Consider the following 27465-nt stretch of genomic DNA (forward strand, 5'->3'; position numbering starts at 1 on the left):
CAAGAATAGAACTACTATAATACTGCCCGCATTCGACAAGTATATAACTATTATAATACTGTTTCAATGTATAAGAATATAACTACTATAATACTGCTCCTATGTACAAGAATATAACTACTATAATACTGCACCTATGTACAAGAATAGAACTACTATAATACTGACCCTATGTACAAGAATATGAATACTATAATACTGCCCCTATCAACAAGAATATAACTACTATAATACTGCCCCTATATACAAGAATATAACTACTATAATACTGCCCCCTATGTACAGGAATATAACTACTATAATACTGCCCTCTATGTACAAGAATATAACTACTATAATACTGCTCCTATGTACAAGAATATAACTACTATAATACTGCCCCTATGTACAAGAATATAACTATTATAATACTGCCCCTATGTACAAGAATATAACTACTATAATACTGCCCCCCTATGTACAAGAATATAACTACTATAATACTGCCTCCTATGTACAAGTATATAACTACTATAATACTGCCCCTATGTACAAGAATATAACTACTATAATACTGCCCCCCTATGTACAAGAATATAACTACTATAATACTGCCCTATGTACAAGAATATAACTACTATAATACTGCCTCTATGTACAAGACTATAACTACTATAATACTGCTCCTATGTACACGAATATAACTACTATAATACTGCCTCCTGTGTACAAGAATATAGCTACTATAATACTGCCTCCTGTGTACAACAATATAACTACTATAATGCTGCCCCCTATGTACAAGAATATAACTACTTTAATACTGCTCCTATAAACAAGAATATAACTACTATAATACTACTCCTATGTACAAGAATATAACTACTATAATACTGCTCCTATGTACAAGTATATAACTACTATAATACTGCCCCTATGTACAAGAATATAACTACTATAATACTGCCCCCCCTATGTACAAGAATATAACTACTATAATACTGCCCCTATGTACAAGAATATAACTACTATAATACTGCCCCTATGTACAAGACTATAACTACTACAATACTGCTCCTATGTACACGAATATAACTACTATAATACTGCCCCTATGTACAAGAATATAACTACTATAATACTGCTCCTATGTACAAGAATATAACTATTATAATACTGCTCCTATGTACAAGAATACAACTACTATAATACTGCTCCTATGTACAAGAATATGACTACTATAATACTGCTCCTATGTGCAAAAATATAACTACTATAATACTGCCCCTATGTGCAAGAATATAACTACTATAATATTGCTCCTATGTACAAGAATATGACTACTATAATACTGCTCCTATGTACAAGAATATAGCTACTATAATACTGACCCTATGTACAAGAATATAACTACTATAATACTGCTCCTATGTACAAGAATATAACTACTATTATACTGCTCCCTATGTACAAGAATATAACTACTATAATACTGCCCCTATGTACAAGAATATAACTACTATAATACTGCCCCTTTGTACAAGAATATAACTACTATAATACTGCCCCTATGTACAAGAATATAACTACTATAATACTGCCCCTATGTACAATAATATAACTACTATAATACTGCCCCTATGTACACAAATATAACTACTATAAAACTGTTCCTATGTACAAGAATATAACTACTATAATACTGACCCTATATACAAGAATATGACTACTATAATACTGCCCCTATGTACAGGAATATAACTACTATAATACTGCTCCTATGTACAAGAATATAACTACTATAATACTGACCCTATATACAAGAATATAACTACTATAATACTGCTACTATGTACAAGAATATAACTACTATAATACTGCTCCTATATACAAGAATATAACTACTATAATACTGCTCCCTATGTACAAGAATATAACTACTATAATACTGCTCCTATGTACAAGAATATAACTACTATCTATAATACTGCTCCTATGTACAAGAATATAGCTACTATAATACTGCCCCTATGTACAGGAACATAAATACCATAATACTGCTCCTATGTACATGAATATAACAACTATAATACTGCCCCTATGTAGAAGAATATAACTACTATAATACTGCCCCTATGTACAAGAATATAACTACTATAATACTGCTCCTATGTACAAGAATATGACTACTATAATACTGCCCCTATGTACAAGAATATAACTACTATAATACTGCTCCTATGTACAAGAATATAACTACTATAATACTGCCCCATGTACAAGAATATAACTACTATAATACTGCTCCTATGTGCAAGAATATAACTACTATAATACTGACCCTATATACAAGAATATGACTACTATAATACTGCCCCTATGTACAGGAATATAACTACTATAATACTGCTCCTATGTACAAGAATATAACTACTATAATACTGCCCCTATGTACAAGAATATAACTACTATAATATTGCTCCTATGTACAAGAATATGACTACTATAATACTGCCCCTATGTACAAGAATATAACTACTATAATACTGTTACTATGTACAAGAACATAACTACTATAATACTGACCCTATATACAAGAATATAACTACTATAATACTGCCCCTATATACAGGAATATAACTACTATAATACTGCCGCTATTTACAAGAATATAACTACTATAATACTGCTCCTATGTACAAGAATATAACTGCTATAATACAGCTCCTATGTACAAGAATGTAACTACTATAATACTGCCCCTATGTACAAGAATATACTTACTATAATACTGCTCCTATGTACAAGAATATAACTACCCTAATACTGCCCCTATGTAGAAGAATATAACTACTATGATACTGCCCATATGTACAAGAATATAACTACTATAATACTCCCCTATGTACAAGAATATAACTACTATAATACTGCTCCTATGTACAAGAATATAACTACTATAATACTGCTCCTATGTACAAGAATATAACTACTATAATACTGCCCCTATGTACAAGAATATAACTACTATAATACTGCTCCTATGTACAAGAATATAACTACTATAATACTGCACCTATGTACAAGAATAGAACTACTATAATACTGACCCTATGTACAAGAATATGAATACTATAATACTGCCCCTATCAACAAGAATATGACTACTATAATACTGCCCCTATATACAAGAATATAACTACTATAATACTGCCCCCTATGTACAGGAATATAACTACTATAATACTGCCCTCTATGTACAAGAATATAACTACTATAATACTGCTCCTATGTACAAGAATATAACTACTATAATACTGCCCCTATGTACAAGAATATAACTATTATAATACTGCCCCTATGTACAAGAATATAACTACTATAATACTGCCCCCCTATGTACAAGAATATAACTACTATAATACTGCCTCCTATGTACAAGTATATAACTACTATAATACTGCCCCTATGTACAAGAATATAACTACTATAATACTGCCCCCCTATGTACAAGAATATAACTACTATAATACTGCCCCTATGTACAAGAGTATAACTACTATAATACTGCCTCTATGTACAAGACTATAACTACTATAATACTGCCTCCTGTGTACAAGAATATAGCTACTATAATACTGCCTCCTGTGTACAACAATATAACTACTATAATGCTGCCCCCTATGTACAAGAATATAACTACTTTAATACTGCTCCTATAAACAAGAATATAACTACTATAATACTGCTCCTATGTACAAGAATATAACTACTATAATTCTGCCCCTATGTACAAGAATATGACTACTATAATACTGCTCCTATGTACAAGAATATAACTACTATAATACTGCCCCTATGTACAAGAATATAACTACTATAATACTGCCCCTATTTACACAAATATAACTACTATAATACTGCTCCTATGTACAAGAATATAACTACTATAATACTGCTCCTATGTACAAGAATATAACTACTATAATACTGCCCCTATGTACAAGAATATAACTACTATAATACTGCCCCTATGCACAAGAATATAACTACTATAATACTGCTCCTATGTACAAGAATATAACTACTATAATACTGCTCCTATGTACAAGAATATTACTACTATAATACTGCTCCTATGTACAAGAATAACTACTATAATACTGTCCCTATGTACAAGAATATAACTACTATAATACTGCTCCTATGTACAAGAATATAACTACTATAATACTGCTCCTACGTACACGAATATAAGTACTATAATACTGCCCCAGTGTACAAGAATATAACTACTATAATACTGCTCCTATGTACACTAATATAACTACTATAATACTGCCCCATGTACAAGAATATAACTACTATAATACTGCTCCTATGTACAAGAATATAACTATTATAATACTGCTCCTATGTACAAGAATACAACTACTATAATACTGCTCCTATGTACAAGAATATGACTACTATAATACTGCTCCTATGTGCAAAAATATAACTACTATAATACTGCCCCTATGTGCAAGAATATAACTACTATAATATTGCTCCTATGTACAAGAATATGACTACTATAATACTGCTCCTATGTACAAGAATATAGCTACTATAATACTGACCCTATGTACAAGAATATAACTACTATAATACTGCTCCTATGTACAAGAATATAACTACTATTATACTGCTCCCTATGTACAAGAATATAACTACTATAATACTGCCCCTATGTACAAGAATATAACTACTATAATACTGCCCCTTTGTACAAGAATATAACTACTATAATACTGCCCCTATGTACAAGAATATAACTACTATAATACTGCCCCTATGTACAATAATATAACTACTATAATACTGCCCCTATGTACACAAATATAACTACTATAAAACTGTTCCTATGTACAAGAATATAACTACTATAATACTGACCCTATATACAAGAATATGACTACTATAATACTGCCCCTATGTACAGGAATATAACTACTATAATACTGCTCCTATGTACAAGAATATAACTACTATAATACTGACCCTATATACAAGAATATAACTACTATAATACTGCTACTATGTACAAGAATATAACTACTATAATACTGCTCCTATATACAAGAATATAACTACTATAATACTGCTCCCTATGTACAAGAATATAACTACTATAATACTGCTCCTATGTACAAGAATATAACTACTATCTATAATACTGCTCCTATGTACAAGAATATAGCTACTATAATACTGCCCCTATGTACAGGAACATAAATACCATAATACTGCTCCTATGTACATGAATATAACAACTATAATACTGCCCCTATGTAGAAGAATATAACTACTATAATACTGCCCCTATGTACAAGAATATAACTACTATAATACTGCTCCTATGTACAAGAATATGACTACTATAATACTGCCCCTATGTACAAGAATATAACTACTATAATACTGCTCCTATGTACAAGAATATAACTACTATAATACTGCCCCATGTACAAGAATATAACTACTATAATACTGCTCCTATGTGCAAGAATATAACTACTATAATACTGACCCTATATACAAGAATATGACTACTATAATACTGCCCCTATGTACAGGAATATAACTACTATAATACTGCTCCTATGTACAAGAATATAACTACTATAATACTGACCCTATATACAAGAATATAACTACTATAATACTGCTCCTATATACAAGAATATAACTACTATAATACTGCTCCCTATGTACAAAAATATAACTACTATAATACTGCCCCTATGTACAAGAATATAACTACTATAATATTGCTCCTATGTACAAGAATATGACTACTATAATACTGCCCCTATGTACAAGAATATAACTACTATAATACTGTTACTATGTACAAGAACATAACTACTATAATACTGACCCTATATACAAGAATATAACTACTATAATACTGCCCCTATATACAGGAATATAACTACTATAATACTGCCGCTATTTACAAGAATATAACTACTATAATACTGCTCCTATGTACAAGAATATAACTGCTATAATACAGCTCCTATGTACAAGAATGTAACTACTATAATACTGCCCCTATGTACAAGAATATACTTACTATAATACTGCTCCTATGTACAAGAATATAACTACCCTAATACTGCCCCTATGTAGAAGAATATAACTACTATGATACTGCCCATATGTACAAGAATATAACTACTATAATACTCCCCTATGTACAAGAATATAACTACTATAATACTGCTCCTATGTACAAGAATATAACTACTATAATACTGCTCCTATGTACAAGAATATAACTACTATAATACTGCTCCTATGTACAAGAATATAACTACTATAATACTGCCCCTATGTACAAGAATATAACTACTATAATACTGCCCCTATGTACAAGAATATAACTACTATAATACTGCTCCTATGTACAAGACTATAACTACTATAATACTGCCCCTATGTACAAGAATATAACTACTATAATACTGCCCCTATGTACAAGAATATAACTACTATAATACTGCTCCTATGTGCAAGAATATAACTACTATAATACTGCACCTATGTACAAGAATATAATTACTATAATACTGCTCCTATGTACAAGAATATAACTACTATAATACTGCTCCTATGTACAAGAATTTAACTACTATAACACTGCTCCTATATTCAAGAATATAACTACTATAATACTGCCCCTATGTACAAGAATATAACTACTATAAGGCCACGTTCACACTTTGCGTTTTTTTTCCGCGGATCCGCGGCGATTTTGATGCTGCGGGTCCGCAGCAGTTTCCATAGCGTTTACATTAACATGTAAACCCTATGGAAACCGCAAACCGCAGTGCACATGCTGCGGGGAAAAACGCGCAGAAATGCAGCGGTTTAAAACCCGCAGCATGTCACTTCTTTGTGCAGAATCGCTGCGATTCTCCACCCATAGGAAAGCATTGAACCGCTTACTTCCCGCATGGGGCTGCGCCTATTGTGAATTCCGTTCTCGGGCTCCCTCCTGTGGTCGTGAATGGTACTTTGTTGAATTCTGTTCGTGGGCTCCCTCTGGTGGCTTTGAGTGATACTGCTGGTCTTTAGCTGGCTCCAGCTGCCTCGTTTTCTGCTATGCTTGCTGCCTATTTAACTTCACTTAGATCTTTACTTGTTGCCAGCTGTCGTTGTATTCAGTATTGGTTCAGATCTCTCTGGGACTTCCCTTGTGACCTGTCTCCTCCAGGAGAAGCTAAGTTCATGCTAGTTCATTTTGCTCAATGCTTTTGGAAAATGTTTCTCAGTGTATGATTAATTCAGTCCAGCTTGTTTATATGCTATTTCCTTGCTAGCTGGAAGTTCTGGGGTGCAGAGTTGCTCCCTCACATCGTGAGTCGATGTGAGGGTCTTTTGTATTCTCTGCGTGGATATTTTTGTAGTATTTTATACTGACTGCACAGTTACCTTGCTATCTTCTTCCTATTTAGTATTAGTGGGCCTCTTTTGCTAAAACCTGTTTTCATTCCTATGTTTGTATTTTCCTCTTAACTCACCGTCATTATTTGTGGGGGGCTGCTATTACTTTGGGGAAATTTCTCTGAGGCAAGTGAGGCTTTGTTTCTCTCTAGGGGTAGCTAGCTCTCAGGCTGTGAAGAGGCGTCTAGGGAGAGTTAGGTACGCTCCACGGCTGCCTATAGTGTGTGTGATAGGATCAGGGTTGCGGTCAGTAAAGTTCCCACATCCCCAGAACTTGTCCTATATTTCTGGTTTACCTATCAGGTCATTCCAAGTGTTCCTAACCACCAGATCCATAACATGTGCCCACGTTGCGGGAAGTAAGCGACTAATGTGCAGTTGCTACCCGGGGTGGAGGAGAGGAGACTCTCCTCCAGGCCCTGGGAAGCATAAATAGTATAAAAAAAAGAATTAAAATAAAAAATGATGCTATACTCACCTCTCAGCACTGCACGCGGCCGTCCGGTCTCAGTTGCTGTGCGAACAGGACCTGTGGTGATGTCGCGGTCACATGACCGTGACGTCACGAAGGTCCTTCTCGGCACAGCATCTTTGGAACTGGAGCGCCGCGTGCAGCGCCGAGGAGATCCGGACATCAGAGGGTGAGTATAACCAATTTTTATTATTTTTAACATTACTATTGATGCTGCATATTGCTGCATATGCAGCATCAATAGTATAGGAGTAATCCCGCAGCGGAAACCGCGGAACAAACCGCGATAAATCTGCAGTGATAACCGCAGCAGTTTTGCCCTGCAGATTTATCAATTCCGCTGCGGGAGAACCCGCAGAGGGACGCCGCAAAGTGTGAACGTGGCCTAATACTGCCCCCTATGTACAAGAATATAACTACTATAATACTGCTCCTATGTACAAGAATATAACTATAATACTGCTCCTATGTACAAGAATATAACTACTATAATACTGCCCCTATATACAAGAATATAACTACTATAATACTGCTCCTATGTACAAGAATATAACTACTATAATACTGCTCCTATGTACAAGAATATAACTACTATAATACTGCTCCTATGTACAGGAATATAACTACTATAATACTGCTCCTATATACAAGAATATAACTACTATAATACTGCTCCTATGTACAAGAATATAACTACTATAATACTGCCCCCTATGTACAAGAATATAACTCCTATAATACTGCTCCTATGTACAAGAATATAACTACTATAATACTGCCCCCTATGTACAAGAATATAACTACTATAATACTGCCCATATGTACAAGAATATAACTACTATAATACTGCTCTTATGTACAAGAATATAACTACTATAATACTGCCCCTATGTACAAGAATATAACTCCTATAATACTGCTCCTATGTACAAGAATATAATTACTATAATACTGCTCCTATGTACAAGAATATAACTACTATAATACTGCTCCTATGTACAAGAATATAACTACTGTAATACTGCTCCTATGTACAAGAATATAACTACTATAATACAGCTCATATGTACAAGAATATAACTACTATAATACAGCTCATATGTACAAGAATATAACTACTATAATACTGCCCCTATGTACAAGAATATAACTCCTATAATACTGCCCCTATGTACAAGAATACAACTACTATAATACTACTCCTATGTACAAGAATATAACTACTATAATTCTGCCCCTATGTACAAGAATATAACTACTATAATACTGCCCCTATGTGCACGAATATAACTACTATAATACTGCCCCTGTGTACAGGTATATAACTACTATAATACTGCTCCCTATGTACAAGAATATAACTACTGTAATACTGTCCACTATGTACAAGAATATAACTACTATAGTACTGCTCCTATGTACAAGAATATAACTCCTATAAAACTGCGCCTATGTACAAGAATATAACTACTATAATACTGCTCCTATGTACAAGAATATAACTACTATAATACTGCTCCTATGTACAAGAATATAACTACTATAATACTGCCCCTATGTACAAGAATATAACTACTATAATACTGGCCCCTATGTACAAGAATATAACTACTATAATACTGCTCCTATGTACAAGAATATAACTACTATAATACTGCTCCCATGTACAAGAATATAACTACTATAATACTGCCCCCTATGTACAAGAATATAACTACTATAATACTGCTCCTATGTACAAGAATATAACTACTATAATACTGCCCCTATGTACAAGAATATAACTACTATAATACTGCTCCTATGTACAAGAATATAACTACTATAATACTGCTCCTATGTACAAGACTATAACTACTATAATACTGCCCCTATGTACAAGAATATAACTACTATAATACTGCTCCTATTTACAAGAATAACTATAATACTGACCCTATATACAAGAATATAACTACTATAATACTGCCCCTATGTACAAGAATATAACTACTATAATACTGCTCCTATGTACAGAATATAACTACTATAATACTCCCTATGTACAAGAATATAACTACTATAATACTGTCCCTATGTACAAGAATATATCTACTATAATACTGCCCCTATGTACAAGAATATAACTACTATAATACTGTCCCTATGTACAAGAATATAACTACTATAATACTGCCCCTATGTACAATAATATAACTACTATAATACTGCCCTTATGTACAAGAATATAACTACTATAATACTGCCCCTATGTATAAGAATATAACCACTATAATACTGCCCTCTATGTACAAGAATATTACTACTATAATACTGCCCCTATGTACAGGAATATATCTACTATAATACTGCCCCTATGTACAAGAATATAACTACTATAATACTGCCCCTATGTACAAGAATATAACTACTATAATACTGCCTCTATATACAAGAATATAACTACTATAATACTGCTCCTATGTACAAGAATATAGCTACTATAATACTGCCCCTATGTACAAGAATATAACTACTATAATACTGCTCCTATGTGCAAGAATTTAACTACTATAATACTGCTCCTATGTACAAGAATATAACTACTATAATACTGCTCCTATGTGCAAGAATATAACTACTATATTACTGCCTCCTATGTACAAGAATATAACTACTATAATACTGCTCCCTATGTACAAGAATATAACCACTATAATACTGCCCCTATGTACAAGAATATAACTACTATAATACTGCTCCTATGTACAAGAATATAACTACTATAATACTGCTCCCTATGTACAAGAATATAACTACTATAATACTGCCCCTATGTACAAGAATATGACTACTATAATACTACTCCCTATGTACAAGAATATAACCACTATAATACTGCCCCTATGTACAAGAATATGACTACTATAATACTACTCCCTATGTACAAGAATATAACTACTATAATACTGCTCCTATGTACAAGAATATAACTACTATAATACTGCTCCCTATGTACAAGAATATAACTACTATTATACTGCTCCCTATGTACAAGAATATAACCACTATAATACTGCTCCCTATGTACAAGAATATAACCACTATAATACTGCCCCTAAGTACAAGAATATAACTACTATAATACTGCTCCTATGTACAAGAATATAACTACTATAATACTGCTCCTATGTACAAGAATATAACTACTATAATACTTCCCCCATGTACAAGAATATAACTACTATAATACTGCTCCTATGAACAAGAATATAACTACTATAATACTGCTCCTATGTACAAGAATATAACTACTATAATACTGCTCCTATGTACAAGAATATAACTACTATAATACTTCCCCCATGTACAAGAATATAACTACTATAATACTGCTCCCTATGTACAAGAATATAACTACTATAATACTGCTCCTATGTACAAGAATATAACTACTATAATACTGCTCGTATGTACAAGAATATAACTACTATAATACTGCTCCTATGTACAAGAATATAACTACTATAATACTTCCCCCATGTACAAGAATATAACTACTATAATACTGTTCCCTATGTACAAGAATATAACTACTATAATACTGCTCCCTATGTACAAGAATATAACTACTATAATACTGCTCCTATGTACAAGAATATAACTACTGTAATACTGCCCCTATGTACAAGAATATAACTACTATAATACTGCTCCTATGTACAAGAATATAACTACTATAATACTGCTCCTATGTACAAGAATATAACTACTATAATACTGCCTCTATGTACAAGAATATAACTACTATAATACTGCTCCTATGTACAAGAATATAACTACTATAATACTGCTCCTATGTACAAGAATATAACTACTATAATACTTCCCCCATGTACAAGAATATAACTACTATAATACTGTTCCTTATGTACAAGAATATAACTACTATAATACTGCTCCCTATGTACAAGAATATAACTACTGTAATACTGCCCCTATGTACAAGAATATAACTACTATAATACTGCTCCTATGTACAAGAATATAACAACTATAATACTGCCTCTATGTACAAGAATATAACTACTATAATACTGCTCCTAAGTACAAGAATATAACTACTATAATACTGCTCCTATGTACAAGAATATAACTACTATAATACTTCCCCCATGTACAAGAATATAACTACTATAATACTGCTCCCTATGTACAAGAATATAACTACTATAATACTGCTCCTATGTACAAGAATATAACTACTATAATACTTCCCCCATGTACAAGAATATAACTACTATAATACTGTTCCCTATGTACAAGAATATAACTACTATAATACTGCTCCCTATGTACAAGAATATAACTACTATAATACTGCTCCTATGTACAAGAATATAACTACTATAATACTGCCCCTTTGTACAAGAATATAACTACTATAATACTGCCCCTATGTACAAGAATATAACTACTATAATACTGCCCCTATGTACAAGAATATAACTACTATAATACTGCTCCTATGTACAAGAATATAACTACTATAATACTGCCCCTATGTACAGGAATATAACTACTATAATACTGCCCCTATGTACAAGAATATAACTACTATAATACTGCCCCCTATGTACAAGAATATAACTACTATAATACTGCCCCTATGTACAAGAATATAACTACTATAATACTGCTCCTATGTACAAGAATATAACTACTATAATACTGCTCCTATGTATAAGAATATAACTACTATAATACTGCCCCTATGTATAAGAATATAACTACTATAATACTGCCCCTATGTACAAGAATATAACTACTATAATACTGCCCCTATGTATAAGAATATAACTACTATAATACTGCCCCTATGTACAAGAATATAATTACTATAATACTGCTCCTATGTACAAGAATATAACTACTATAATACTGCCCCTATGTATAAGAATATAACTACTATAATACTGCCCCTATATACAAGAATATAACTACTATAATACTGCTCCTATGTATAAGAATATAACTACTATAATACTTACTATAATACTGCCCCTATGTATAAGAATATAACTACTATAATACTGCCCCTATATACAAGAATATAACTACTATAATACTGCCCCTATATACAAGAATATAACTACTGTAATACTGCCCCTATATACAAGAATATAACTACTATAATACTGCCCCCTATGTACAGGAATATAACTACTATAATACTGCTCCTATGTACAAGAATATAACTACTATAATACTGCTCCTATGTACAAGAATATAACTACTATAATACTGCCCCTATGTATAAGAATATAACTACTATAATACTGCCCCTATGTACAAGAATATAACTACTATAATACTGCCCCTATGTATAAGAATATAACTACTATAATACTGCCCCTATGTACAAGAATATAATTACTATAATACTGCTCCTATGTACAAGAATATAACTACTATAATACTGCCCCTATGTATAAGAATATAACTACTATAATACTGCCCCTATATACAAGAATATAACTACTATAATACTGCTCCTATGTATAAGAATATAACTACTATAATACTTACTATAATACTGCCCCTATGTATAAGAATATAACTACTATAATACTGCCCCTATATACAAGAATATAACTACTATAATACTGCCCCTATATACAAGAATATAACTACTGTAATACTGCCCCTATATACAAGAATATAACTACTATAATACTGCCCCCTATGTACAGGAATATAACTACTATAATACTGCTCCTATGTGCAAGAATATAACTACTATAATACTGCCCCTATGTATAAGAATATAACTACTATAATACTGTCCCTATGTACAAGAATATAACTACTATAATACTGCTCCCATGTACAAGAATATAACTGCTATAATACTGCCCCTATGTATAAGAATATAACTACTATAATACTGCTCCTATGTACAAGAATATAACTACTATAATACTGGTGGAGCTCAGCAGCAGGGCAGATCGCTCCCCCACTAGAGTATTCTTACAGGTGAGCGCACTGCCCAGCATTGATGTCAGCACTGCTTCCTTCAGAATTTTGGGCTTTTTCTTATGATTTTCTTACTGTCTTTCATCCGTTCTGACTATTCTTGCATATTGGAATTCAATGGCGCTGTCGAATGTAGAACCATTTTCTTCCATTATTATACAGTGAACTATGGCAGGAAATCAATAAACATTGTTCTCTAACGAGGCGCAAAGCAGAAAATAAAGCCATAAATACTGAGGAGGGAGAACAGGTTCACACGGCAGCAAAGAACCTAACATCGTGTATCTACCGGTAAGTATGGATTTTAGAGGGGAATCTGCTTTAGGAAACCAATTTCCAAATACCCCATTAGTAAATTCTGGAGTAATATAGGATGATCCCCACTTCCTGCTCTACAGGAGAATTTCTTGCTCTGGAGGACCCGACACTTTTCTACACTACACGGACAATGCATTGATTTCATTGCTGGCTGTGTAATACTGCATTTCACCTGTGGTGGCACTGCAGGGAAACTGAACACTTGTTGCTGGGTTACTCCATAGATCACTTCTGATTGTTGGGATCCGGACTGCAGAAAACACTGTGATCGACTCTGGCGTGAGACCAGACTAATAACATGTCTACAATGGAGCTGGACAGTGGTCGCGCGACCACAAGTGTGAGATTTGCATACCTGCAGTCACGTGCCTACTAGACGTATGTGGCCACGCTCAATGCAAGTGTATAGAGAGAGGCCGTGCACGTCTAGTCGGAATGTGGCAGGGAGAATGCAAATCACATATGTGCAGTCACATGATCCCTCTCCTGGAGAATCGGAAAATCCTCACAGTGTGCAGTGTGCGCGATGTGAGGATTCACAAGTCTGCAGTCACATAGAGTGACTTCAGACTTGTAGCCTAAGGCCGGATAACCTCTTGGAGGTCTCTGCTTGCTGTTAGTGAATGGAAACACTCTTTTTGATCCCCACTGACTGAAAAACTGTCAAGATTTAATAGTTCTTAAAGGGGTTGTCCAACCTGATCTGACATCAAGTGTGGAGTAACGCTAGTGCATACTGGGCGGTAGATCATCCCGTGTCGTGTATTTAGCGGGGCTGGGTGCAATCCCCAATTGGCTTAGTAACTGCAATAAATACCCATAGTGCTCTAGTGTTTCTGCAATGTCAGAGTATGCATAGACTATCCCTTTAAATCTATCAGCATCACCGATCGCCTATCTTGAAAGTTTGCTCCAATGTATCAGTTCAGTTAAAATGTATCAGCTTCATTCTCGCTCACAGAGGATTGCCTAAGACTGGATACAATTGTAGCAAATGAGTGTTGCTTTCAGCCTCTGAAAAAAACAAAAATGGCTTCTATTCCATGACAACCAGCAGAAATCTTGGAAACGGTAATGAATTGATACACAGAGCGTATTGGAAAGTTGTATAACTTTTCATTACATAACGCTTAAGCTTCATGTTTATAAAACCCAGAAAATCCCTCGAAATATTCTCATCACGTCCATCGCCGGGTATTATAGCGCAATGTGTTCTGGACATGATATGGCGGCTTTATTTCCTAAATTACTTTCCGTCCGCGCACAGTAATAATCCGGCGTTCAGCTAACATCGCAGTCACATGTCAGAGCGCACGTACTACAGCTGTAATCACACTACAACTCCCAGGAGGGTCTTTGAGGTCAAATATCTGTACGGATCTGATTGTAATGGAAGCGCTGACACTTAATAAGTGAAGGGCGACGAGCAAGTGGCAGACGCGGGGTTAACCATTCGCAAGCAGCTGCCCCTCCGCGCCGCTAATTAAGTGAAACAGATTATTACGTTAATTGTTAAAATAATTAACGTGAGGAAGAACGAAGGCATAAACCAGGGAGGCATCCAGGGAAGACGGGCAGGACGGGGGATGGGACAGCGAGGGAGGAGGGCGGCGCAGGTGTGACGGGGTAAAGATAGAGCAAATTATAGAGGTGGGGACATGGCAAGATAACAAGGCGTAACCTCGGAGGGTGCGGTCACATAGGGGGTTTTTGCTGAGTTTTTGGAGCAGAAACTCTTTAAGGCCGTGTGCACCCAGAGTGACACCGCTATAGGAAAACGTAGGCGGTCATTAATTTGGAGACGGCGTTGTCGTTTTTGCAGCGGCTCTACCGCCGGCGGAGGCTTTTTTCGTCCTACCATGTACAGAGGAGGATGAGTATGTCACTTCTTCTAACTGCGGAATATGTTGGCGCTATATAAATAAAATTATTATTAATATTATTATTCTAACGGCCTCAGGGTTGTAAGAAGTGACATAAGACGGAGCAGGAGTTTTTTCAAGGAGTTTTGGAACGTAAACTGAGCAGAAACTTTCCATATCCTCCAAATTTTAAAACGTAAATTTGCATTTCGATTCAGTTTCGGTTCTGAAAACGCAACAGAAAAAAATGTAATTTGCACATAGCGTAAGGGTGCGTTCACACTGTATATTGTTCTGAGGATCCAAGTCAGTGGGAAGGATAATAAAAACGTCCGGAGGACGCTCGAATATTTGTTTTTTTATGTCTCCGACCAAAGAAAACGTTATGGTTTTCTTTATGGGTTAATGGAAAAAACCTGTAAAATGCAAAAAAAAAAGATGTGAAAATCCGCGCTGATGGAAAAAAACTGGGAAAAACATTAAGGAAACAACAACAAAAAAATTCTACCAAATGACGCGTTAGGCTTACAAAACTCGAGAGATAAAGGCAGCGATCTTTAGTACGTTCTGTTTGAAAATGGCAGAAAAAGACGCAGTGTCGATGAATTCCTTTTGAAGCAGAGTTTCTAAAATTCTCCTCAAAAACTCAAAACTGCTCAAAAACGTGGAAATGTTCGTTCCAAATACTCAGCAAAAACACTGTGTGACAATGTCCCAAGGTTTGTCCCGAGGTTATGTTCACACTCTGCTTTTTTCCGTCATTTTTTGCAATGAAAATCTCATATAAAAAAAAAACAGTTTAAAAACTTTCAAAAGAATAAACATTAATTTCTGTATAAAAATATCTTCTTGTTCCCAGAATTCAGTGTGTTTAGTCTTTTGAGCTTTTTCTAAATGCTCCGACTTGGTCCTCTTGGTTAGATTCACACGTCCATGTCTCCCCGTCTGAGCGCGGACCGGCTCGTGACCCGAACTCCATATTTGCCCATGACGATGACCAGAAGACCTGCAGCCGGTCCATGCACTGGACCATCAATCATGGATGTGCCGGTCACTATGTATCCCCCTTTTTTTAATGCATAAATATGGCCCCCCTGCCCCAATGGTGCCCCTTGCAGCCGCCTACTCCCCCGCCCGGCTCAGCCCCCAGCCATTAGCGGCTGTTGGTGTGAATTACTCCGGTAATACTGTCCCATCCATCCCAGAGCAATGTGAGCTCATTAATACGAGAAGCGTTAATTAAGAGGATGGATTTGGAAGGTGAATTATTGGCTGGTGTACAAGTTGTAAGCTCATTACTGGAGGAATGAAGAGTGGAGGAGCCGAGCGCAGCCATGAGAGAAGCCGGGAGTGGGCAGACAAGGAGCGGAAAGGCAGATTGTGTAGGAGAAGTGAGTAGGTGTTTATCAGGGAGAACGCAAGAGGGAAGGTAGCGGCTGTAGAGAGCTAGACAGGGGGGTATCCACGGCGGGGGCTGCGGCCGCAGACCCACCTCACCCAAGCCCTGGTGCCAGCCGCCCCTCTACTGCACACGAAGACCACTGTGACATAAATGGGGCCAACTTGATCTAGTCCTGCTCACACAGCTGCATTCAAAGCAATCTGTCAGCAGATTTTTGCTATATAATCTGAGAGCAGCACAATGTAGAGGCAGAGACCCTGATTCCAGCGATGTATCACTTGCTGATCTGTGTGCTGTCATTTTGCAGAGCTCTGTAAAACCCCGCCCACACCACTGATTGCCAGCTTTCTGTGGACCCTGTGCAGAGGCAGAAAGCTGATGGAGGCAGGGTTGGACCAGGAAGCATGAGGCACCTAGTCCCTTAGTGATAACGTCCTGCTGATAAAACACTGATTTTAGCGAAACAAAAACACAGTCTTGTAAGTGACACATCACTGGAATCAGGGTCTCTTCCTCTACTTTTTTTTTTTTTGCTCTCAGTTTACATAGCAGAAACCTACTGACAGATTCCCTTTAAGGAGCAGTTGAGGAGAGAGAAAGATTTTGTTGCTGCCATATTGGATTAGTTACCGACGTGTACATTGTAACAGAAGGCAGCTGAGCATGGATTTTCAGCTTCTGCTTGCATACGAGAACGACAGTGCCGATTCCCTCAATTGCATTGAGTGACAGTTGTCCGTTATCTATGGGACTCACGGAGATTATAGCCGGGCTCAGCGCTCTGCCGGCTTTGTCAGTCCTGTAGATAATGAATTTTCTGGATCTGTAGTGACTTATTTTATCATTTTTGGGGGCAGGAACTGTAAATATCTGAACCCCCTACTGACCTAACCTGTATCCCATAAATAACTGTCCACCGTTCCATCATTTTTCCGTGTTGCGGAAGAGTCTGCCATTCTTTGCGGAGGGGCTGGACGATCCCCAATCCCTGTCTCTATACCACTAGACAAAAGCGAATGACTCGCGATGGAGATTACATCTACAGACCGTAATGACCGACAAAAATACTCGGCTGACCGGCCACCTACTGACTCTGAGCACTCGCAGCTTTCTGTGAATTGTATGAATGTTAAGAGTTAGCTGCGTCACTGAGAAGGAAAATAAAGATTAGGAGAGAAATTCTGCAGCATAAATTAAAAACATTGCTGGTAAATAATGAAAAAAAATAAAAATAAAACCAAATTTCCCGGACTCACCAATATGGGTAGCCCAGTGAGTGCATCGTACAGCAGCACAATGCCCCCAACCAGTCCGGTGACCTGCGCTGCCGTCCGTGGTGATTCTGACCCATCCAGTGATGAGCGTCTCTTTCCCTGAGCGTCCTGCACTACGATGGCCGGGACCTCCAGCATCCCTTCCGCCCCACCGTCCCCGCTCCCTCCTCTGTTCCCAGAGGCCGGACAGCAGCACGCGTGGTATATAGTCACTCCTAGGCATCCAAGGCCCGTGCCCACCCCGCCTAACAGGAGGAGCTGGAAGCACAGGCCAAAGCCCAATCCAATCCGACTAGCCAGGAAGTGGCAGCCACGGGTGTAGAACCGGCGGGCGTTGTCGTGCCACCCAATGGATGGCAACGTGGACAGCACGAAAGAAGCTGCCCAGATTCCCAGAGCCCCTTGCAATGCCTGTCTTCGTGCACCACCCAGCCTGTAACTGACGGGCCAGCGCACCATCCACATCCGATGATAGGACAGACAGGCCACGGTCAGGCACGTGGACAGCGCCAGCGTGTAATACGTGGACACAAACACCTTGCACAATCCCTCATTCCATTCATAACCCGGAGAATGTCTTCTTCTCAGCTGCACCACAGAAAACAACGATAAGGGCACAGCGGCCATGAGTAGATGTGTCCCTGCCAGCAAGCAGAGCAGCAGTTCCAGAGGGCGAGGGCGCTGGCCGCTCCCGCCGCGGCTGGCCAAACTCAGGATGCTCCAGGCGTTCGCAAGTAACGACAGAGCACCGCATGCCAGCCATGACACTGAGTTGTTCTGATAAAGCTCATCGGCCTCATCCTGATCAGAGGTTCGTGGCATTTTAAGGGCGAAAGTTGATATTGTGTTGTTGATTCCTTCTTCAATTTTTGCTCTTTGCTGTTTTCAATTTTTGATTTATTTTTTTATTTTTTGCCCTTTTATAGACTGAGTTTCTCAAATGCAAAAATCTTCCTCTGCCAAATAAAATTAGTGTACCGCTCTTCAAAAATTCTATCCTCGACTATCACTCTTTTATTTTCCAAATCTGCTTTGACCCTCCGTTGTTGCCTTCCACATTTCTCCTTAAACCTCCTGTAACCCTTTACGTTCCTCTACCTCTTCAATTTCTTACTGTCTAGTCATAGACTTGGCCAAACTTACCAAACCCACCTTTATCGCCCGACACTTGGTCACCTTTCCCGCTACCCAGACTTTCCTGTGACCATTAGTTGGTCTTCTTCCTACTCTATTCTTCAAGCAAATTATCTTCTATGCTTTCTACTTCCTTGGACTCTTCAATCATTTCTACCCTCCCAAAACCCCCTTTTTCCACCATTCACCCGTGCAAGGCTCTTCTAATGCCTTCTGGTCACTTTACAGGTCCCACATCTCCACCACTAATGTGCAAATTCTAGCAATGTTTCCACCTCTGACTTCCGTAAAGTCCTTACTAACGTTCTACCCTATATTTCCCATCTCTTGGTCGATCAACTCTCCATTCCGGGAAGTCAATTTTGGCTAGGAGCCTTTTTGAAATATGTTGGTTGCTTTCCGTAAGCCAAGTCCTTGCAGTCTCTTGTCGATATGTGCCGTCTCCTCCACTTTGTGCTCGCCTCCTTTTTCTCCACTGATTCCCAGTAGCGTCTTGGGAATTGCACACAGTCTTGTGATAATTGCAGTCACTCTCTGTGAGAGAGCTCATACCACTTCTAATGCTTGACGTGGAATCCCCGAAGAACGTCTCCTAAGGGAAGACCAAGAAAAATATCATGATAGTGCACGTCTGGCCGTCTCTCTCCCTCTGACACAAATAATGGCGCGCATTAAGACTAAGAAATGAAAAACTAAAGAGCCCAAGCAAGACTGAGTGAAAGTGCTCCATGGAGAGATCAAACCCCTTGCTGAGATTTCTGTTACAGATTTGTATGTTCTCCTCATGAAGCTCTTTCATTCCTCGCATCGGAGGTGGTCAATTGGACATCAAGAATGGGAACTTCTCACATACGTCTACCCTATATATATATATTTTTTGCTTTAATCTTTCCACATAGTTTTCGATAAATTACCTGAAAGTGATACGATCCCCAGTCGATTAGAACAGGACAGAAGTTTATCTTGGTGGGTGTCCAGGTGTTAGGAGGACCTCCACAGATTGCTATAACTCAGACGAGCACTGCTCTTCTCTGAGCCAGGCTTAAGTCTCCACATTCATCTATGTTCGAGGAACTGCAACTACCCAGCTAAAAGAACATCCAAGGCCAAAAATTTGGTATGGTACCCATGCCATGTCTAGACTTATAGTCCTCTAAACTAAAATCATAGGAAGTTATGGAGACCACCAAGTCAGTGACTTCAAAACTGAGCATTACACTCAAAAAGGGAGAGAAATTCGCTACCTCTCCGCCTACTCTCAGGCTTGGATAGGATCACCAAATGGCCTTCAGAAGACTAGAAAATGCTGGTCATTTAGTATATGGATGATATAAGCCACCTAGATCTCAAAAGTGGTGGAGGACACAGAAATGCAGAAATGTTTTCTGCATATACATTAGTAATTCACCACCTGTAGAATGTTTCATACTAATGCACTGGAATCCATACATTTTCCACCCTTCATTTTAGACATCTGTGGAAGGTGACCACCAGTTTAGTACATGCTTTCCTGAGTACAGAGGAAGTCAGTCTCTGACTTCCTGTGAATTACAGAATGACATCATCAGATCCCTTCTGACCCCTCCCTACTAAGCTTCACTCTGCTTATTCCTCTAGATGTCCCCACATGCAGCTAAATATATTACTTCTGCCAGTGATACACTGATTAGCTGCAGTTATCAACACCCCTGATTTTTATTGCCCTTTTCTTATATCTGTAAGTGCTGTGTGTAGAACCTTCTGCGTATCCTACAGCTTCAGCATGTCTCTCTGCCTCCTGCTTGGAAAAACTGTCAGGTAGAAACCTTTCACAAGAAGGAGCCAGGGTGACAAATTTAAGCTGCATCACATGAGACTACCACTTGTTGCCATTAGATAAGACTCAGAGCAGTGTAAGTGCAATGTGATGAGACTGCACCTCTTCTGCAAAGCAGGATGCATTTTCGGAAATGTAGTCTGCTTTAGAGAAAAGATATCAGAGCAACAGAATGAGCCAACATGGCAGACAGATCCGAAATAGCACATGGCTGATACAAGTATACACAAGCTTTACATGACGGCCTCTACATTATTCAATTTTCCACAGTTCTGCTTTATGGCAAACGTGCAAATGTTTTTTTATTGCCCAAAATTGGGGCATATGTTACCATCAAGGAATGCTTTAAAAATTCCTTTTTTGGGGGGCAATGTTTAAATAAGCTCCATCCTTTATAAGGGTCAGACAACAGGATTGTCCTGGCAAATCCGGAACTTTTGCCGAGTAGGCTTTGGTGTCAGCCACATCCGCACTGCTCTAATATCCATTATATCTCACATAATCCTTTTAGATTTTACGAGCTTTCCTGCCTATGAAATTACAAGTGTTTTATTGACTACCACATCCACCCTGCGTCATCTGGCTCAGCCCGGCTGAAAAGATAAGATTTAGGGTTTGTGGTTTTGCATTTGAGTGAATGTATCTGGCATTGATCAATGGGCATCCTGCACCCGAGCATCAATCATCTGTCCTCCTTGGCAGGAGCATAGATCCCAGAGAAGGCTGTTATGGATATTTAATACCGCAAATATTGAGTTACCCAGATCCAATGGCTATAAATCAGCATTCAAAGTTCTCTCTGTCGTTGCCCGGCCGGAACTTATGTACTGGTCCAACCAAAGTGGAAACTAATAGAAGACCTGGCCACTGGGTCATAAGGTGGGATGGGCGGCTGAATAGAAGGAACGCTATATACCGTAACGTGCGGTAATAACTATGTGTGTCCAATGTCAGCAGGCTGCTTGTCAGCCAATCATTGAGGGTAGATGGAAGTTATACACGGTAGGGTTAGGGTAGATGATGGAGGTTATATACTGTAGGTTTAGGGTAGATGATGGAGGTTATATACTGTAGGGTTAGGGTAGATGATGGAGGTTATACACTGGAGGGTTAGGGTAGATGATGGAGGTTATACACTGGAGGGTTAGGGTAGATGATGGAGGTTAAACACTGTAGGGTTAGGGTAGATGATGGAGGTTATATACTGTAGGGTTAGGGTAGATGATGGAGGTTATACACTGGAGGGTTAGGGTAAGTGATGGAGGTTATACACTGTAGGGTTAGGGTAGATGATGGAGGTTATATACTGTACGGTTAGGGTAAATGATGGAGGTAATACACTGGAGGGTTAGGGTAAGTGATGGAGCTTATACACTGTAGGGTTAGGGTAGATGATGGAGGTTATACACTGTAGGGTTAGGGTAGATGATGGAGGTTATACACCGTAGGGTTAGGGTAGATGATGGAGGTTATACACTGGAGGGTTAGGGTAGAGAATGGAAGTTATACACTGGAGGGTTAGGGTAGATGATGGAGGTTATACACTGTACAGTTAGGGTAGATGATGGAGGTTATACACTGTAGGGTTATGGGTAGATGATAGAGGTTATACACTGTACGGTTAGGGTAGATGATGGAGGTTATACACTGGAGGGTTAGGGTAGATGATGGAGGTTATACACTGTACAGTTAGGGTAGATGATGGAGGTTATATACTGTAGGGTTATGGGTAGATGATAGAGGTTATACACTGTACGGTTAGGGTAGATGATGGAGGTTATACACTGGAGGGTTAGGGTAGATGATAGAGGTTATACACTGTACGGTTAGGGTAGATGATGGAGGTTATACACTGGAGGGTTAGGGTAGATGATAGAGGTTATACACTGTAGGGTTAGGGTAGATGATGGAGGTTATACACTGTAGGGTTAGGGTAAATAATGGAGGTTATACACTGTAGGGTTAGGGTAGATGATGGAGGTTATACACTGTACAGTTAGGGTAGATGATGGAGGTTATATACTGTAGGGTTATGGGTAGATGATAGAGGTTATACACTGTACGGTTAGGGTAGATGATGGAGGTTATACACTGGAGGGTTAGGGTAGATGATAGAGGTTATACACTGTACGGTTAGGGTAGATGATGGAGGTTATACACTGGAGGGTTAGGGTAGATGATAGAGGTTATACACTGTAGGGTTAGGGTAGATGATGGAGGTTATACACTGTAGGGTTAGGGTAAATAATGGAGGTTATACACTGTAGGGTTAGGGTAGATGATGGAGGTTATACACTGTGAGTTTAGGGTAGATGATGGAGGTTATAGACTGTGGGTTCAGGGTAGATGATGGAGGTTATACACTGGAGGGTTAGTGTAGATGATGGAGGTTATATACTGTAGGGTTAGTGTAGATGATGGAGGTTATACACTGGAGGGTTAGGGTAGATGATGGAGGTTATACACTGGAGGGTTAGGGTAGATGATGGAGGTTATACACTGCGAGTTTAGGGTAGATGATGGAGGTTATAGACTGTGGGTTTAGGGTAGATGATGGAGGTTATACACTGTGGGTTTAGGGTAGATGATGGAGGTTATACACTGTGCAGTGATGGTACCTCGCTGATAACCTGTTAGATGATTGGCACATACTGTACAAGCCATCATATAGTGTTAACCACTGAGCCACCATACAGTGCTAACCACTGAGTCACCGTGCTGCTCTGTAGGATTGTACGGTGACGAGTTATATGGCAGATATATATTGTAGTGTTATGGTTGGGGTCAGAGCTTGAATGCTGTAAGGATAAATAGGGGACCAAGGATTAAATTGTGGGATTTGCGTTAAGCGGCAGAGATCATGTAGCGGGTATATATTGTAGGGTGCAGAGATCATATAGCGGGTATATAATGTAGGGTGCAGAGATCATGTAGCGGGTATATATTGTAGGGTGGAGAGATCATATAGCGGGTATATAATGTAGGGTGCAGAGATCATATAGCGGGTATATATTGTAGGGTGCAGAGATCATATAGCGGGTATATATTGTAGGGTGCAGAGATCATGTAGCGGGTGTATAATTTAGGGTGCAGAGATCATGTAGCGGGTATATATTGTAGGGTGCAGAGATCATGTAGTGGGTATATATTGTAGGGTGCAGAGATCATGTAGCGGGTATATAATGTAGGGTGCAGAGATCATATAGCAGGTATATATTGTAGGGTGCAGAGATCATGTAGCGGGTATATAATGTAGGGTGCAGAGATCATATAGCGGGTATATATTGTAGGGTGCAGAGATTGTGTAGCGGGTTTATATTGTAGGGTGCAGAGATCATATAGCGGGTATATATTGTAGGGTGCAGAGATCATGTAGCGGGTATATATTGTAGGGTGCAGAGATCATGTAGTGGGTATATATTGTAGGGTGGAGAGATCATATAGCGGGTATATATTGTAGGGTGCAGAGATCATATAGCGGGTATATATTGTAGGGTGCAGAGATCATGTAGCGGGTGTATAATTTAGGGTGCAGAGATCATGTAGCGGGTATATATTGTAGGGTGCAGAGATCATGTAGTGGGTATATATTGTAGGGTGCAGAGATCATGTAGCGGGTATATAATGTAGGGTGCAGAGATCATATAGCAGGTATATATTGTAGGGTGCAGAGATCATGTAGCGGGTATATAATGTAGGGTGCAGAGATCATATAGCGGGTATATATTGTAGGGTGCAGAGATTGTGTAGCGGGTTTATATTGTAGGGTGCAGAGATCATATAGCGGGTATATATTGTAGGGTGCAGAGATCATGTAGCGGGTATATATTGTAGGGTGCAGGGATCATGTAGCGGGTATATACTGTAGGGTGCAGAGATCATGTAGCGGGTATATATTGTAGGGTGCAGGGATCATGTAGCGGGTATATATTGTAGGGTGCAGAGATTGTGTAGCGGGTATATATTGTAGGGTTATGTTTGGGGTCAGAGGTTACAGGTTATAATGGGAGAAAGGTGGTTGTAAACTGCAGGGTGCAGAGATCATAAAGTACAGGATGACACAGGGTACATGCAATAATGCTGATAAATTATAGGTGTTCAGTAGGATGACAGATTATACGGGAGCTTTATATTGTGGGATTATAGCAGCACGGCAATATGCACTAATGGTGATAAGTACGGGGGTTGGGAGAGGTGACATGTCAGGGGTTACAGGTTATAGGGTAACATAGGAGAATGGCGGCCACAATCTGAGGAGCTGTACAGAGGTTTTATGGCAGGAGTGTATAGTGGGGTCCTAGTCCTGTCTGGTTACACGGTAGATCCGTGGAGTGAGCGGAGCGCTGGTGGTGGCACGTTATAGAGTTATAGTGAAATGAATGCAGCCATTCACTACGGGGTAAGGTGGAAGGTGACATATTGTAGGGTTATAGCGGGAACAGGTTGTGTAGGGCTATAGTAGGAGAGGCAGTCGTTACATGCTGGGTAAGGTTGTACATTGGGGCATCGGTTATTAATGGAGTGGGTGATGGGTGACGGCAGGGGGTCCTATATGGCGGGGGTCCTATATGGCGGGGGTCCTATATGGCGGGGGTCCCATATCGCGGTTGGCCCTAAGGTTACATAGGGTAACTGGCTATATGATATGTATATATGGTGACTACACGAGGGACGGTCACTGATGCCACAGCTACAGGACCATGGACAGAGGAATATTGATCAGGACGGTCATTAAATATGGGGAGAAGCGGGAACTTGATCTGATATAGAGGCAGACGAGGATTATATAGAAATTATACATATGTGACTGCGATAGTAAAGTGTGAAATTCTGCTGGGGGCGAAGATGAGGATGATATTTTGGGGTATACGGGATATATGTAGATGCGGAAATGCACGGAGCTTATAAAAATAGAAGCAATGGTAAAAAAAGAGGGAGTGATGGAGAAATATGGAATTACAGGGAGAGAGGGAATGACGGCGGAATATCAATTATGGGGCGATGAGGGAGTAACCGGGAGACCTGAAATTAAGGAGAATCAGGGACACAGAATAAAGAGATGAAACGGCGAGGATGAAAGGAGCGCGGAGGAAGAAAGCGGATGCTGGGAGTCGCGGAGAGCCGAGGACAAGTGATCCGGAATAATGAGGAGACACAATGAGATGACAGGAGGGATGACAGCGATGGACAGGCAGATGCCAGGCTGACGGACGACCACCATGTCCATTATTGGGGATCGCTGATGATATATGGAGGGGAGAGGGTCCAGGGTGCAGGTTACCGGGGATGATGAAGAAGGGGGCGCGGATGTGAAAAATGGGGGACAGAAGGGGAGATGCTCCAAGCCACAGCGGTAGAGGCTTACCTGCTAGTTAGCGCTGCCATGGAGACAGAAGCATCTCTGTGTGTCTCATGGACTGTGTCATTACATAGCACGCTCACACACCCGAGGGGGAAGCAGCAGCTGCATGTGAACACAGCCTACAGAGAAGAGGAGGAGGAGGAACAGCAACAGGGCGGAGAGAGGATGAGGGACCAGGAGGAGGAGAGCCAGGGACAGGGTTAGAGTGTCAGCTCCTGTGCGGAGGACCCGGGATATAGAGCCAGGGACAGGGCTAGAGTGTGAGCTCCTGTGTGGAGGACCCCAGGATATAGAGCCAGGGACAGGGTTAGAGTGTGAGCTCCTGTGCGGAGGACCC

The 27465-nt window shown here is 38.8% G+C and overlaps 1 protein-coding gene across 1 annotated transcript in view; it reads right to left on the reverse strand.

Moving 5' to 3' along the window:
• GPR162 (G protein-coupled receptor 162) overlaps positions 1–27265 on the reverse strand; it is a 33823-nt gene extending 6558 nt beyond the window's left edge. Inside the window, exons 1-2 of the mRNA XM_077258195.1 lie at positions 27132–27265; positions 18799–20542 (exon numbers count right to left, since the gene is read on the reverse strand). Coding sequence (XP_077114310.1) covers positions 18799–19638 — 840 coding nt within the window. The 5' untranslated portion in view covers positions 19639–20542; positions 27132–27265. The remainder of the gene's footprint in view (positions 1–18798; positions 20543–27131) is intronic.
• Between the last annotated feature and the right edge of the window lie 200 nt (positions 27266–27465).

Source organism: Ranitomeya variabilis, chromosome 4 (assembly GCF_051348905.1).
Source record: "Ranitomeya variabilis isolate aRanVar5 chromosome 4, aRanVar5.hap1, whole genome shotgun sequence".
NCBI lineage: Eukaryota > Metazoa > Chordata > Amphibia > Anura > Dendrobatidae > Ranitomeya > Ranitomeya variabilis.